Here is a 17,898-nt window from a genome sequence, read left to right on the forward strand (position 1 = left end):
CATTATGAACTTGATATGGATAATTATTAATTTTCTATTGAATTACCTTAATTTCAGTGATACACATAAACATATAATGTGAATATTAATTAATTATTTTTATTATTTATTATTTTGATTTTAATTATATTATATCAATTTAGTACATCATTCTTTATATACATTGCTGAAATTAAGATAATAGAAAATTACTAATGTATCAAATGCTTGGTGTAAAAAGGGTCAGTATTCATAAGCATATCATTTCCCTCATTTAACATTTGATAAAAAAAACATAGCGATTTAGTAGATATAGTTATATATTAAAAATATATATACTTAATCGGATAAATGTTACATAGGTTTTTAATTAATAATTAAGTTTAAAGTATCTTACAGGTTTCTATTAAATTACGTAATTCTTTTCGTTATTGGCAGTAAGTTTTCTTACAGGTATGTCTTTTGTCATGTATCAAAATCACATTCTGGTAGGCGCGGTCCTTTACGACATGACCGCTTTGGATAATCTACATAAAATAGAGTTATTACATACATATACAAAAACGTAACATTTATGTAAAGAAGTAGTATTTCAGAAGATTTCATATGTTTATATATTAAAAGATGCTTACGATTGTTATAATCTTCATGAGATCGATAAGAGTCTGGGCTAATTATTGGGACATTCTTTATACGATGCGATCCCCATTCATCTTCGTGTAGCTATAGCGAAATAAAAAACGAAATTAACTTTGGACACTTAAATTCTGCTAAATTTAACGTAAGAATTTTTAAGATCAATAAAAATTTATCGTATTCAAGAATTTTACGAACGTGAGTTTTGTATTTTTTTATTTCGTTCTGTTTTCGGTGTTTTTTATTTACATAAAGCTTTCCTTTCTTTTTCTTGGCTTTGTACTCGCTGTCCCATTGCTGATCTTCGTTTTCATTTGCCTTTATCAACGATTGCTCCTCCACGTGTTTCTGTAAAGTAAAAAAGTCGATTGTCCATCTTTTCTATCATTTCTTAAAATTTAATATTAAACTGCAATTTTACCTCTCCTTCAAACGTATTTTCCCTGATAATAAGACCAGCTATTCGCTTTACGCAGAATTTCTTCTTAGCGCAGCAAATTATCCATAGTGATAGCAAACATATCGACAGCATCGCGCCGATACTCGCTAAAGTTACCATTACAGCAGAGAAAGAATTCCAGAGCTATAATATAAGAGAAAATGATTTATATACCACAATAATGTTAAAGATTGATATTAAAAATTAACTGCTAGTTGTCTTAAAGATTGCCAGTTTCCATATTGATAAATATAACTTATATATTATCATTATCATCATCATCATTGTCATCATCATCAGATATCACTAAAAATGATTTAGGAAAAGAAATATATATATATATATATATTTTACATCTAAATTCTGTTCCAATTCTATCATATTATTTTTACATATGTAAAATGTAAAATTTCGAGCTATTAAACATCATTATTAACCCAAATAACATCTAAAAGATTAAAAAATATTAAAGTTTCTCTTTATTTAATTAAGAAAGACAAAGCGGATAAATACTTTCGAGCAATAGCGTGTATAGGCAAAATCAGGCAAAATAGAATTGATGAAGTTAATTTTTATTGCATTGTAAGAAAGCAATATATAAGTATAAGAATAAAAGCTGATATCTGAACTCGATTTTTTAGAATTTTTTAGAATTATCTAGAAACTCTTCAGACGTAACTGTGCATATTTTACAAGCTGCATCGGATACGTACCATATTGTAACAACCTTTTGTCGTTGGATTAGTGCACGTACGACAAACTCTCGCGCCGTGATTCGGTTGATACGTACCAGGTGAGCATCTTTTACAGTGCGATATTCCGTCCTCGCTATAAGTGCCCACATCACAAGGAACTGAAAGAAAATCCGTTAACTGTTAATTAATTGATTATATCGTATTGATTTTCCAGATATGTGAATCACTTACCACAATGTGTATCACGAAGACCATATCCCGCTGGGCAGCTAGAGAATAAACCGATATTACTGGATCTTCCGGCGGATACGTTTGCATCGGTTTTCCCTCTTTTCCGTCTTGCAAATGACGACTTTTCAACGATCGGCACCAGTCTCTGCTCGTAATGCGGCAATCTAAAAATAACTATAGTTAAAGAACTCTATAGAGATTGTGAGTTATATAAAGCCGCAACATTCCTTTATTTTAATTCAATAAAATTATAAGTATTTATTAATTATTTTATCACATTTTACTGCAGAGAAAGAGAGAGAATATATCTTCCGAATAAAAAAGTTAAAAAATTCTTTGTAACGTAATGAAACTTTAATGAAAATGCAATATACATTACCACTCAAAAGTATTTTGTCCACCCCGATTTTTTTTAAATAGTTTTTTACACACTTAAATTTCATTCTAATTCTACTACATTGTCTTTACATATATAGAATATAAAATTTTGTGCTATTAAACATTATTATCAAACCTAATATCTAAAAGATTAAGAAAGATTAAAATTCTCTTTATTTAATTAAGAAAGACAAAGAATGGATAAATATTTTTGAGCGATAGTGTGTACAGACAAAACCAGACAAAATAGAATGGATGAAGTTAATTTTTGTATCGTAAGAAAGTAGAGAGTATGTTGCGACAAGGTAAAACGAATATATGTTTGTCGACTAACTAGTCTTTCCGAGGAAGATTTGCAGATTTTTACTCAGTATCAGCGAGAGTTTATCTTGAATGGCTTTAAGACAGAAGACATTGCAGCGTTTAGGATCGACCGTCATTAGTTTAACAATATGCGTTGGCACTAACAGAATATTCACTGTAATCTATGACCAAGAATAACGCACATTAGAAGATCAAAATTAAGAGTCCAGGAGAATGAATCTCATTTTGTGTAGTAGAGGAAGATCATTGATACTATTTTGTTTTTGGACAATATTTCTTAAACGGAAGCCAAAAATAAAACTTTAGAAATATAAATATAAACTAGAAAGTGTCTTTTATCAGAAAATATATTAGCTTTTATAATACTTTTTATAATTTTGCAATAATCAACTTTTCCGTAAGGTAAGTAAAAATGAGAATCTGACAAAATGGATCCCAAAACTGATACAGTAGATAGTAATGTTACATATTCCTATTCTTTTTCTTTCAAAAGAACCGTCAACACAAATACTTACAAATAAATATGTATATTTTCTAGACTCTTTTCACTTTTATATAAAACGTTTTTCGTTCATTTATATGCATACTTTATGCTGTTTTGTAAGACGCAAACATGTAACGCGACAGTTTCTTTTTTTGAAGATTTTCTTATAAATATACGATTGCCTTCAGTTTTGATAGGGCTATTTGATACTATAATACAACACTATAAAGATTAAAGGTCACTTTACGATTCGCCGATTAGCTTAATCGGCCGATTAGTCCATTGGAATTGGGCAATCGCATTTATCATTTCGTTTGACGATAAATGCTATTGGACTAATCGGCTGATTAAGCTAATCGACGAATCGTAAAGTGGCCCTAAGGTATAAGCTTATAGTCTGTTTTATAAATATGCTGATTTACATTGCGAGGCGTCGAGTGGTTTGCCGCTCGATGCGATTGACTCGCGATCTGTAAATCCGGGTTTAATCCCACCTGCGCCCACATACGCGATTTTTCACGTTAAAAAGCCGAAAATGACTACATCTGGTGATTAAGAAATCTTTGATTATCAGCGCCGTTCGGATCTGGCGTTAAACTGTAGGTTCCATATATATATATATGTGTGGATATATGTATGGATCCTCCAAGCTGGAAGGTGGATATTAGGCTCTCTAACAACCTAATTCCGGAAAATAATCCATTATTACGAAAACCTCATGAGAGGTAGGCCCTGTCCCGTCTTGGGATGTTGCGCCATCGGATAATGATTTACATTGCACTTTATAAAACCCATATTAAGAAAAAAAATAAATAACTGATTTAGAAAACTAGAAACATGTAAAGCGATATAATATTATCAATAATATAAATTGTGCAATTTGCAAAAGAAAGTTCCATAAATTTTATTTTCGCATTTATAGAATTTGTTTTTAGCTAATTTTGTGTAGAAATAAGCTACAAATATATGAATTATGAGTTTTTACCTCTTTAAATATCTAAACAAATCATATTTTTATTGGTATTAATAAAATGCAATAGTTAGTTTTTTCAAGAAATAAAGAAGTATTTCTTTAGGAGATCTGTGTGAGTATCGATAACACTTTCCTCTAACATAAGGAAACGTACTTGACTTCGGGAGCAAGACGGCGTTAAGACGTAAGCGTTGCAAACATCTGCCTCGCATATAATATTGTTCAATTTTGGGGGTAGATATGTTACCAGCACATCCAAGTCCCCTTCGTCGCAAGATCGTACATGATAACGATTTTCTCCGTGCACAATGTACCTCGGCAGCGTGACAACTGCAAAAGACCTCTTTTTAGCTCGACGAATCATTTATCACCATTTCGAACTCGTTGAAATATAAATTTCAATTAGTGATTTACCTTGCAAATGGATTTCGTAAGTGGTTTCCACGGATTCCTCATTATCGGGGCTCATGTACGTCATGACACAGGTGTAATTTCCCGTGTCTTTCGCGTTCACATTTCGCAATTCCAAATCGCCGTTTTCCGTCACGAAACCTACAACGAATGATTCCGTAAATTCCAAATTTCACCGAAAGACTCTCACATTAATTATACGAAAAATTGGATTCTGATGAGTTAGTTTTCACATATAATATAACTTGTAATGTAGAACAAGAAATGTGTCATAGACACAAGACTTAATAATGCACAGTTTTTTAAGATATAGTGTAAAACTACCGGAGCATCTTTCATACATCATAATTCAAAAATTATTCGTTATTGAGCCTTATATCTATGACGTCTTTTGTGAAATGCTTCTTTTCGAATTCAAATGTGACAGGACAATGTGATGCCGCACCGAAAAGTGCAATGCCGTCCGTTCTTTTCCATGTGTAACTCGGTCTGCTAATGCTTGATAGCCATGTGATACCATTACCGTCTTGATTACAGGGTAAATTGAGATTAAGACCGGGTAATGAGATAACATCGTTATCTGGAAAAAATTCTTTATATTATTGTCATGTTTAATATTAAATACTTGATGAAAAACTTGCGATGGAAGTACCGCTGTAAAGTTCCGAGTTGCTTTTCAAATTATCCTCCAGTTCTTCCAGTTTGATATATTTCTGTCCCTTAAGTGATTCGGTGTTGTAATGCGGTTGGGGAAATTCTCTGACTTCCTCCATGTCGGAATCCATTGAGATCACTATTTTATCCTGTATCTCTTTATATTCGCTGCAATTAAGTGCCTTAATTTCGTCTAATGAGAAGCTTGTTCTCTCAAGCACAGATGTTATGTTGTTAATTACATTCGCGATATCACAAATGCAATTGAAACAATTACGGATTTTTTTTTCACGCGACGCAGGTATTGATTTATTTTTATGATTTATGATATTAGGATGCGTTACTTCCTTACTGTTTTTCTTATCGTCGGTGGACCCTACTTGAAGATATTGATTGGCAGTTGTCGTTTTACGATATGCATTTTTTTTATTTACGACACCATTATCTGTATTATAAAGAGAGTGTAAATTTTGTGATGTTCGCGATTTTGCTAGTTGCTTCTTTTTGTGTTTGTTTGTATCTTCATGCCTAACAATTTGACGCTTCAATTTGTTCGCATTAGCAATGCACAGCTTGCGGTTTTTCACTGTTGAATCTTCGCTAGTACATCGGAAATCGTTAAGTCTTACTATTCTTTTTTTGTCGAAACTTTCCTGCTTGTAATGATTTGGTTTGTGCTTTTGCGACTCGCGTTTTAATTTTTTTGCTACCATCCTGGGTTGCGTCGTTCTTAACTCATAACGCAATGCATTCATTCCTGTTATGTTTTCAAGACTGGCATCTCGTTTTTCAATAGAAACATGTTTCGTTATCCTATTGTTATTAAGGTGGCGTTTATAATAGGATATATTGGATTTTATTTTGTCTTTTCTTTTAAGAACAACATCAAAACAGGTCGTTCTGGTGATCGATCCAACAATGATTTTACTTTTATCAGTTGTCGTACATAATTCAACTGATGGTTCCGTAACAAAATCAAGCTCCCATAATTTAGTGCCGCCTAAATGATACATTGTATCTTTCTCAGTAGGCCACGTTTGATTCAATAATTCTTTTTCATTTTCTGTCATTCTTTTATCCTTATTTCCGTTATCTAATAATCTCCCATCATATGTTTGTGTTGATGTTTCATGTTCCTTATAATTCATATAATCTATAATATTTAAAAAAATTTAAGAGAAATATATATGTTACAACGTCATAACACAAGAAAAAATAGATTCTCTAATATCTACTGTAATAAAACCTTAGAAATAAAGGTATAATTTAACTAAACAGAAAAAAGGATAGCGATGTCGACTATAAAGTTGATAATTATTCAAGTTTTATAGAATTAATGTATAGTTGATTAAACTGTTATAGTTATTGCAACTATAATTTATTCAACTATGTATATTAATTCTAAAAAGCTTATAGTTGTTACCTTTATAGTTTCATCATGTTTTTCTCCGAGTGTGATTATTTCATATTTGCGCAATGCACACCAATAGTATTACAACGTAAATAAATATAAGAAAATGAAAACTCATAGAAATGATATTCGAAAAGTTAAGATCTTTTTAGCGTATACCTTCTATTAAATCCTCGATATAATCATTATATTCTTCTATTTTTTTCTCCATTTTATCTGATATTTCATCATCTTCATTTTTCTCTTCAATCTTATAGTTTGGCGTTGTGATTTTCTTATCTTTTTCAAATTCAGTTACATAAATACCATCATTTGATTCAAATAAAATTGTTGTTAGTTCGTCTTCATCTGGTTTAGCAGATATTACTTCATGCGTTTGTTTATCCTCATCATAATTGAGGTGTAATACGTTTACCGTATAAATTTCATCTTCTTCGGCTGCAGTTGTTGCTTTTTCATTTGAAATATTGGCCGTATTTTTCTTCGACCAAAACCGTTCATTGTTCTCTATCGATGAAACATCTCTCTTTCGAACACTTGCTTTGTCGTCAACGTAACAGTCACTTTTTCTTGTAGTAATCAAATTGTACCTGAAGAAGGCATTTTTCTTTCCATATTTCTTACTATCCAACATGAACGTTGCAGTTGGTTGGAAGACACTTTCATGATGATCAAAAACATGTTGCTCATATAGAGAAGTACTATTTTGAAAATCGTTGGTCGTGTTATTTTGCATTGCAATCTTTTTTGGAAATTTCTTCATTTTTCTATAAATCCTAGTGAAACCTTTAAAGTATTGCAATGGCTTAGTGGTATTGTTGCTCAGCCATTCATAATCCGACAGCTGCAGATTGTCAATCTTACGAGTAGTCTCTTTCTCTCTTCTGCGATGCCGAAAATTTAATGGAACATTCCATCTCGGTCTTTTAATTTTCTTCGTACTTGGTAGAGCGAGAAGCCTTCTGCTTAATCGACCAACTGATTCCTTCTCTTCATTTTTTTCCAGAAAGTACGGCAGACAGATCTTTTTGGTTACAATATCTCTTCTTCTTTTATCGAAAGGAATCGTTGTATTTTCTAAAACGTTTAGACAAACTCGTTTTGTCATTATTTCTTCTTCTTCCTGCGTGACAGTTTTTTCAGGAATATACGTTATTTGTTTCTTCTCTTCGATGCCTTTCATTTCTGTATGTCGAGTAGGTCCTATCTTTGTAGTCGTTTGATTTTCTTTCTTTTCGGTTATACTTTTAATCTGCGTTGTTAATTGAGCTTTTATAGTAGTCCTTTCAGTCGGCGGCACTGGCGTTGATAAACTAGTGAGCATGGATTTCTCGGACGGTATAAATGATGTTTTTTTCTTTTCAAATTCTTTCATGTATTTATTAAATTCCATTATATCTCTCTCTAATCTTTTCTCTCTTTCCAGCAAAATCTTTTCTCTCTCTTCTAATTCGCGCTCCTTCTTGCGCAATTCTTCTTTCAATTTTTCTATTTCCTCATAGTACTTTACCTCTGTAGTCGTGCTAATAGTCATAGTCGATAAAGTGATCGTAAACTCTAATTCCGGTGAAGTGAATAAAGGTTTACCATAAATATCTGTATAAGTTGCTATGTATGTTTCTTCTGTAGTGTACCACGTTGGGGTTGTAACTGAAGTTGCACTGATTTCTTCAAGTCTTTCACTAAATGTAGTAATAGGTAAAGTAATGAACTTATCGGTGACTAATGTAATTGGACTAGTAATGGTAGATGAAACGAATAAAGGTTCGCTGTAAAGAGTCACGTAACTCGTAGTATATATTTCTCTAATAGTATAAGGAGTCGTAGTTTCAATTGTAGCTAAGCCGATACTATATAAATCTACAACAAATGTAGTGATATACGGCGTGAAGGTTACGTAATCCGTAATTTGCATCTCCTCTATCTCTTCTATAAGATATGTAATAGATGTGCTTCTCTCCGTAGTGTAAGGCGCTTCCTCTATTTCTTCCGTAACGTATGGCGTAAATGTAGTCTCTTCTATTACTTCCTCCGTCTTCTCCATAGTATATATCATAGATATGATTTCCTCTGTTATACTAAATGGAGTCGTTTCGAATACATAACTTACAGTATACATTTCTTTGGTAGCATACGAAGTTGTAGTTTCAATTGAAGCTAAACCGATATTATACAAATCCATGATAGATGTAGTAACATACGGTGTCAAAGTTATATAATCTGTAATTTGCATTTCCTCTATCTCTTTTGTAATGTATGTGATAGATGTGCTTTTCTGTATAGTGTAAGGTATAACTGTTTCTTCTAGAGCATATGTCACAGATGTACTTTCTATTGTAGTAACTTCCTCCATTTTTTCTGTAGTATATATCTCGGATGTGATTTTTTCTGTGATACTAAATAGAGTTATTTTAGTTGGAACCGTAGTAATTTCGACTAAACTTAACGTAATAATAGATATCTCGAAACTAGGGGATGTAATTTCAATTTCTGTAGTTGACACAGTTAAATTTTTTGTACTAATAGTATAGATGGGAGATGTAATCGAGATACTAGTAGTAGTTGTAGCATAGCCCTCGGTTGTTACTGTAATATTCTTCTCTCTCTCTTTTTCGTGTTGCATCATTTTCCTGCGTTTTTTCTTTTCTATGTCCCACTGTTTTTCTTTTTCCTTCAGCCTTTCTTCTCTCTCCGCCATCTCTTTTTCATGCTGTTTGAGATTATCGAGTCGTTGTAGTAACTGTTCTTTCTGTTCCCATTCAACAGTTTTGCTCATCGTAGGAAATACAGGTTCAGTTTCAGCTTCGGACGTGATAAATGGTGTTACACTCGGAATAGTCTCTTCTCCCATCATTGCTGAAGTGGTAACTTCATAAGCGGTTTTGATAATACCTTCCATTTCAGAAGGTGCAGTACTCATGGTTGTTAAGTACACTTCAATAACTTCTCTTTCCGGTAACGTCGTTAGCGCTGATGAGATGAAAAAAGAAGTTAATTTTTCCACGGCAGTCTCAGTCTCTGAAACTTGTTCTGGAATTGTAGTCTTTTTCAATACAATCTTTGGAATTTCTTTAGGCTTTGTAATGAATTTTGGTGAGGTGAGCCAGATTCGCGTAAACCGTTCTACATCCATGTACTTGGGAGGAATCGTTAGATATTCAAGTGACTCCGTCGGAATTTTAAAAGTTGTTGAAGAGGGAAGAGTGTATTCTTCAGTAGAACCAAAAGTTAACCACATTGTCGTTGATTTTACTTCTTTACTTGCAGCGGACGCTGTTAACTCAGTTTCTATTTTAACCGTTGTTACATTTTCAACTATAGTCAACGTGGACGTTTCTAAGGTAGAAGTCGAAGTAATTTTTTCGGTATAAGATATTCCTGAAGTAGCCACGGTTGAAGTCACATTAATGTAAGTTGATGCAGCTTCAGAATGTGTTAGGTATTTTGTAAACTCTGAAGTTTTTATTTTATATAAAGATGTCGTTGTGCCTTCAATAAAAGGCGGACTCGTTGTCTTTTCTTTAAGTAATTTCGTATATTTTTCTGTCACAGCTGTTTCTTTTGTCGTGGTTTCGTATTCGTCATAATAATACCACCTGTTAGTCGGTATTTCGGTATCGTATTCTTCATATTCTTCATATTCTTCTTCGTAAAATGGCTCTTTTGCTACATAATATTCCGTCTCAGCTTCTAGCGATTCTTCAGTAGGTTCTGCCGAAATTGAAACAATGGGATAAATGGTTGTTTCGATAAGTAATATAGAAATTTGAGTAGCGTATGTTATTGATGGACTTTCAGTCGTTGACATCGTAAACTCTTCTGATACAGTTTTTGGCAATGTAGAAATAACTTCCAATGTAATTACAGGCGTTTCCGATGTAATTATTATTGATAGAATAAATTCGGAAAATGGAGCAAGCGTCACGGTAATTGCAGCTTCTAAAATTGTTGCATATTCTGGTCTTTTAGTAGTTGGCGACAATGTAGCAGTTGTAGTAATAGTTGTTATCAAACTTGTTTCCGTAATTTCTGTGGCAATTTCTTCCAAAAGTAAAGCAGTCGTCGCGGCTGTTGTGAGTACCAAACTGGTACTCGTAATACTTGTTTCTATTATTGGTATTGTACTTGTTTCAATGGAAATTAATGTAACTTCCGATAATGACGACATTTCTTCGATCATTGCTTCAGGAGTAACAGTGACGATTTTTTCAATCAATAAAGTTTCTTCAGTTATCGTGGTCAAAATAATCGTTTCGATTACGGGAGAAGTTGCTTCTGAAGTCGTTTCGACAGAAAACGATATAGTAAAAAACATTATTGGTGTTGTTTCTTCAATGATAGTAATTTCTTTTGTAGTAATCCAAGTTATCGTACGTTCTGTCGTTGTTAATTTAGCTGTACTCGTAACTGTCGCTATTTCTTCTCTCGTGGTTTCATATTTTTCAGATTCTTTAGTTTCTTCATATTCTATTACAGAAGACGTCGTACCTTCAATAGTCAGTTATTGGTGTTGTTTCTTCGATGATAGTAATTTCTTTTGTAGTAGTCCAAGTTGTCGTACGTTCTGTCGTTGTTAGTTTAGCTGTACTCGTAACTGTCGCTATTTCTTCTCTCGTGGTTTCATAATATTTTTCAGATTCTTTAGTTTCTTCATATTCTATTACAGAAGACGTCGTACCTTCAATAGTCTCTGTTAAAAGAAATGAAGTAACTAAGGTAGAGGTAGTCTCATAAGCTGTTGTTCCATTATCCATCATAATAGGCTTGATTGAAATTTGAGTGATAGAAGGCGTTGTTACCGTCAAATATGTAAGCAAAGATATTGTACTTTTGAGGATCTCTTCCGTGATTGTGCTAGGAGTTGTACTGAAGACTGTGGCGTTCACAGTCAAGATGGATGATATAGTCAGGAACATTTCGATTGTGGATACCGTTGTAGGAATTGGCAATGCAGCTTTAGTGTGTAATGTCTCAAATGAAGATACTGTCATAGGTGTTAAAGAAGCTGTAGTCTCTTCTATTAAAAATGTAGAAAGCGTAGTATTCGGCATTTCACTTGATATTGTGCTTGTAACCAATGATAGTGGCGTTGTCGTTGTTACTTTTAGTGACGTAGTTGAAACTGCAGTTTTGAAAGAAGTTGTAACAGCTCCTTTTGTCGTAGTCAAAAACATGCTAGAAATCGTAGTACACGGCGTTTCACTTAGCGTCGTATTTGTAATCAACGTTTGTAATAGCGTTATAATAGATGTTGTCGAAGAAATTAAAATAGTCTCAGCTGTTTCAGTAGTAATAATTGTAGTCAAAGTAGTCAGAGTTGATGTTGGAAAAAATTCTTTCGGGGATGTTGTCACAGATGATGTAGTACTTTCTGACGTTGTGAAAAACACAGTTGTAATAGATGTAGTCGAAGTTACTGGAATTTCTGTGGATCCTAAACTTTCGGTAATTGTTAAAATTTCGGTAATTATTTGAATTTCAGTACTTGATGGAGTTTCCGTAATTGTTGGCGTCAAACCTTTAGTACTTACGGTTTTTTTAATCGTTGGAATTTTAGTAGTTGCTATAATTTCAGTAGATGTTAAAGTTTTAGTAATGACTGTAGTTTCTGTAATTGTTGGAATTGTACTAATCATTGATATCTCGCTGGTTGTCGAAATTTCGGTAAACGCTGTTTCTGTAGTTGTCAGAATGTCAGTAATCGTTAGAATTTTGCTGATCGTTGTAGTTTCTATAGTTGTTGAAATTTCGATAATTGTCGAAGTTTCGGTAGTTGTCTTTTCAATAGGCGTTGAAGTTTTGATAGACGTTAAGGTCTCGGCACTAGTAGTTTCTTTAATAACTGAAGTTTTATAAGTTGTCGAAATTTTAGTAAATGTTTTCATAGTTGTAGCCGTAGTCGTTGGAATTGTACTAATAGTTGGAATTTCGCTAGCTTTTAGGGTTTCGATGGATATCGAAGTTTCCACGGTTGTTGTACTTTTATTAGTCGTTAAAATTTCGGTAATTTTTGTAATTTCTATAGATGTTGAAATTTCGGTAATTGACGAAGTTTCGATAGTTATCTTAGTTTTAATAGGCGTTAAAGTTTTAGACGTTATGGTTTTGGCACCTGTAGTTTCTTTGATAATTGGAGTTTTATAAGTTGTCAAAATTTCAGTAGATGTTAAAGTTTCCGTTGTTGTTGTAACTATAGTCGTTGGAATTGTACTAATCGTTAGTATTTTGCTGGCTGTCGAAGTTTCGATAGTTGTTGGCGTTTCTGCAGTTGTCACAGTTTTATTAATCGGTAGAATTTCAGTAATTGTAGTTTTTATAAATAAAATCTCAGTAATTGTCGAAGTTTTGCTAGTTGTTGAAATTTCGGTTGTTTTAGTTTTAAGTGATGTTAGAGTTGTACTGGGCGTTGAAGTTTTAGTACTTGTAGTTTCTTCAGTAATTGGAGTTTTAAGAGTTGTCAAAATTTCAGTAAGTATTGAAGTTTCTGTAATTGTTGTAGCTTTTATAGTTGTTGGAATCTCCATAGCTGTTGTTAAAGTTTCAGTAGACGTTGAAGTTTCGATAGTCGTTGGAACTTCTGTAGCTGTTTCCTCCGCGGTTATAGTTTTCTCAATCTGTGACACTGGACTCTCGTCCTCCGGTATTAAAGTTGTTATCGCAACTGTTTGTTCTAAAACCGTAGACGAACTTGCGATTGCAGTAGTACTCTCAGCTTCATGCAAAGTTATATTTTCACCAACAGTAGATTTTGATGTTGTAGTTTGAGGTTTTGTAATTGTTAGAGTTGTTAAAACTGCTACGGTAGAAGTTGTAGTTTCTATCATCAATTCTGTTTGTGTAGTCCTAAATAATGGTGCTGTCGAGAATGTATATAAAGATATATTTGTTTCGATAAATGAACTTTGTATTATTTCCGTCTCCGAACTTGTTGATATACTTTCCCCAATTTTTTCCTCTGTAACCACGGTTACAGCAATTAACGAGGATATCTCTTCGATTGAAGTTTTAGTAACTACAGGAATTGTAATCTTTAAAGTAATATCCGTCATACCTTCTAAAAATGGAGTTAATAACATGACAGATTTGATTGTAAAATTTTCTATCATTGGAATTGTGATGGAAATCTCACTTACTTCAGTAGTAATCGCAACAACTGGTGTTATTGTTAAATCAGTGATTGATATTGCAGTTTCCTCCATTGTTAATTCTGTCATATAAAGTAGTGGCAACGTAGTCGACATTGGTATTATAGAAGTACTTAACATAACTGACGATTGTGTCAATGATAAAATCTCTGAAATTTTAGAAGTTATATTTTCGTACTCGTACTCTTTATACATGCTTGTATAATTTCGTTTATCATAGTCCTCACTGTATCCAAAATCAGTAACTGTTATGTATTCATATAACGATGATTTAGTTATCTCGAAAATGTCTTTCTTTTCTGCGATTGTACTGGAAGCTGTAATTGTCGGTGCCTCGGTAAAGTACGGCAAAAATGTTAACGTAGAAACAAAAAATTCTGTAGTTGTGAAAATTAATGGTGGCAACGACTCCATTAGTTTCTGCGTGGTCCATACATCAGTAGCGTATTCTACGTTTTTAGTTTTGCCCAATAATCCAAGTATATCAAGATAAGCCGTTGCTTCCTTATAAAATTGTGGATCAGTAGGATGAAATTTTTTTTCTTTACCAGAACCAGATATTTCGTTCAACATTGCTCTCTTCACATTGCGTTGTGTCAGATCTTGTTTATCATCCGATAAAAAATGCGCTGAATTGTCCTTCTTTGCAGATATATTTAAAGAGGGTGTATTATCCGGCGAAATTATCGATCTATTTATTTGATCATTCTCTTGATGATTTTGCCCGTCGCCTGTAAAATTTTCGCTCGATATGTCACTTTTAATCGAATACGGTAATCTTAAAATTGGCGTTGTTGTGCGCTTCATTTTTTTCAATCCGCTAAACTGTTGGATTGGCTTCATTCGTGTTTTGTAATTTTTCGTCAGAGACTTTAAATTTCTATTAAACCTCGAATGAGGCAATCTGTCGCCTGATTTGGAAAACTCTCTCTCACTCAATTTTCTCTTTTTGAGGAAGTTTTTGCGACTGTTCTGTACCTCTAAATCGCTAATCGAGCTTTTGCGCTTATGAAACGGTGTCATGAATTTATTTAAAAAGATAGTTCTTCTAATTTTTACATCGTGTTCTGCAACACTTTTACCTTCGATTTCAATACGTCTCTTGTCCAAAGACTGATTATTAAAACTTTTTGTAGAGAAATCAGAATCGTAATAATCTACTTTATCAACTAGTTTCGTAATATTCGTGGCGTTTCTATTTTTGCTCTCTCGCTCGGTCCTCGCTGATCCGACGTTTTTTTTATCGCACAGTCTACTTTGCACGTTGCTGATACTTTGATTGACTAACTGAATTGCGCTTAGCAATTTTTGTAACTCTGAGGACAATGGTTTAATTGCCATTAATAGAGCATTTGAATTTTCTACGTTAGACTGCGCTTTCTTCAATGGCCATTTATCAGTATTTAGAAGTAACGGCGCAGATGTCACGTAATCTTCTTTATTAAGAAACAAATCCACTTTAGTAATATAATTAGTAAACAATACCTCATCGATTGATCTATTATTGTAATAAAAATCGTTGAAATGTGTTGACATTTTATTGTTATATTCGCTTGAAATCGAGATTCCGTATTCCTGATTATCTATATCTTGGCTATTTAAAATGCCATTATTAACAAAGCAGTTAGTGATATTCGGAAAGAAAGTATTATCTTCATTTGCAGATGCGTCAAAGGCAACTCTATATTGCGTTGAAGTGTCATCTATAAAGTCTGTTATAGATTTATCTTCGTTGCTTTCCGTTAAAAATTTCGGATCGTCTTCTCGACTTTGTGGCGTATCAAATACTTCTTTATTGTTAATTAAATCTATTTCAACATTTTCTAAAGTAGCTGGTGTATATATATATTCATCAAGCGTGTCAAAAGTATCTCGGAAATCAGTAGTCGTCAATTCGACACCAAAGCTGTATTTCAAAGAGTTTCCGTAATTTCTACTGTTTTGTTGAATCGGATTTACCTCATTTAATTTTGCCGCAGATAAGGTACTCAGTTGACCGTGATTCGCGATTTTCTTTGAAGTTACATCGTAATCAGAAATATCGAAGGAAGAAGGTGATGAAAGTGTCGACAAATCATAAAAATTGATTCTGCCGCGCAAGTTAATATCCACCAAGGAAATATTTTCGTAATCCGGAACGGGGGAGACAACTTGTTCTTCGGAAATTTTAGAAGTAACGTCGATTAAATTGGGATCGGTCTGAAAAGTAATATCTGGGTACAAGAAGTCAAGATGGGTCGGCCACGCCGGATTTTCTGTAGGATTTTCATTTTCTTTGTAAACACGAGACTCAAGAGTAGAATATAAATAATTCATGTCATGATCAAATAAATGGAGATTGCCTCTTTGAAGATACGCTCTACCTACATCTTTCACATCGTGATGCATATGTGCCTTGAACGAGAGGATTGCCGAGGTTGCGTTGTCCTTATCTTTTTCTAACAATTTGTATCGCTTAGGTATAATTATTCCATCTACACCTGTTCGAGAACTCTCTCGGACGTTCTTCAAAACGTACAGATTCTTAGACACCGGTACTAGCAAATATCTTTTGTTAGAGCTTATCAGACGATCACTGAATAATTCTTTTTTAACATTGTATGAATTTGACAAATCCTTCTGATATCCATTGTATCGCCGTTGAAATTCTTGAGGACGATTGGAGTTCGATGAGTTCACGCCAACAAATTCTCCAGGATGGTACGCAGAAAGTAACATTTTGTTATTTAATCCTTTAAAAGCAGGACTTTGTACGTTGACCGTAATTTCTGATTTCGGACTTGCGATTCTAGAAAGGATTAGATTTTTATTAGAAGCATTTAGATCAAGTAATCTCCGCGAATTTGGATATCGCCTAGCGACAGGAAATATTGCTTTATCCATAGAGTGATCTAAATTCTCTAATTGCGATGGCGGTTTTTCAAACGCGAGCAATGGTTGATTAATTATCTCTGTTTCCATGATTGATGGATTTGTCGTAGAATCCAAATTGATTACGGCAAGTGTTGATTCCAGGACTTGCCAGATCGGAAATCTGGCAGCATTCAATGAGGTATCCTCTTCATTGATATCATTATTGCCTGTGTAATTATTCCAACGATTCACAATCTTGTTATTCGAATTTTTCACATGTTTCTTCCTTTTTCGCAGACTTCGCTTTAAGTTGTTTAAAATTTTTTTGTTTTGCGGAAAGCCTTCGATTTGATTTCCTAATGACTGTCTATTATACTTATTTATCATATGGATTATTCCATCATCGATAGGTATTTCGGATACTCTATTTCGCGATGTTGTACTTTTCTGTTTGAAGATATATCTGTTGTTGCTGCTTCCTATAAGCGTTGAAAAAAAGAGAGGCTAGGAAGGTATGCACAATAATATTAATAAAACAATCATTAGTTGTTTATTAAAATAAAAAAATAGTCTTTTCTATATGCATGAGCAATATATTAAATTAGTTTTTAAACAGCTATATGCTGTAAAGCATCTTCACAAATTATTTAATCCTCAATTACAATTATGAAAACTACATCTAAGTTCTAAAGCATCTTATTTGAAATACAGAATAACAAATAAACCTCTGTTTTACAACGATTGATAGAGGAAGATACAAAGTTGTTTTACCTACAATTTAGAATCTCATAGTATCAATAAAAATTTTGTACAGAAATTTTTGCTTTAAATCCAAATGACCCGTAGCTAATTAGGAGTTAATAATATGTTTAACATATAAATGTAAAATGTGTACATAAAAAATATATAGTGTATATAAATATAAATTTATAAATATAAAAACTTAAGATTGTTACGTTTAATGAAAAAATAATTTGAGACGAATTTAAGTTTAAATGATTGTATGCATGTACTTGACAACTTTTTGACGATATCATCACCAATCGCGATTCTTGCCACATAAATCGCAATGTAAAATACGATGAAAAGAATAATTCGCATAGCGTCATATCACGGGCATCCTTGGAGGCAGTCCTTCGCTCACGATTTACACGTACCGTCGCCGCTATTTTGCACGAATTTTCCATGGAGCATCACACAATGATTCACGAAGGTATACTGTCATGGAAAAGCAATGCATGTAGTGTTTACTTCGACATGAAGTTTATAAAGTTCGTGCAGTTTG

At 33.2% G+C, this 17,898-nt stretch overlaps 1 protein-coding gene across 1 annotated transcript; it reads right to left on the reverse strand.

The window, feature by feature from the left end:
* Positions 1 to 415: 415 nt before the first annotated feature.
* On the reverse strand, positions 416 to 17,000 carry LOC108764244 (uncharacterized). Its single transcript, XM_018512380.1, has 17 exons — positions 16,477 to 17,000; positions 14,415 to 16,320; positions 14,007 to 14,321; positions 13,939 to 13,945; positions 11,177 to 13,882; positions 6,775 to 10,992; positions 5,580 to 6,357; positions 5,203 to 5,414; positions 4,996 to 5,130; positions 4,554 to 4,691; positions 4,294 to 4,469; positions 2,693 to 2,843; positions 1,981 to 2,154; positions 1,768 to 1,907; positions 1,037 to 1,198; positions 865 to 963; positions 416 to 702 (listed from the first exon to the last, which is right to left on the reverse strand). The coding sequence occupies exons 1-17, from the start codon at positions 16,998 to 17,000 to the stop codon at positions 445 to 447; spliced, it is 12,099 nt and encodes a 4,032-aa protein (XP_018367882.1). The 3' UTR covers positions 416 to 444.
* Between the last annotated feature and the right edge of the window lie 898 nt (positions 17,001 to 17,898).

The sequence above is a fragment of the Trachymyrmex cornetzi genome, unplaced genomic scaffold (genome assembly GCF_001594075.2).
Source record: "Trachymyrmex cornetzi isolate Tcor2-1 unplaced genomic scaffold, Tcor1.1 scaffold402, whole genome shotgun sequence".
NCBI classification, from domain to species: Eukaryota; Metazoa; Arthropoda; class Insecta; order Hymenoptera; family Formicidae; genus Trachymyrmex; species Trachymyrmex cornetzi.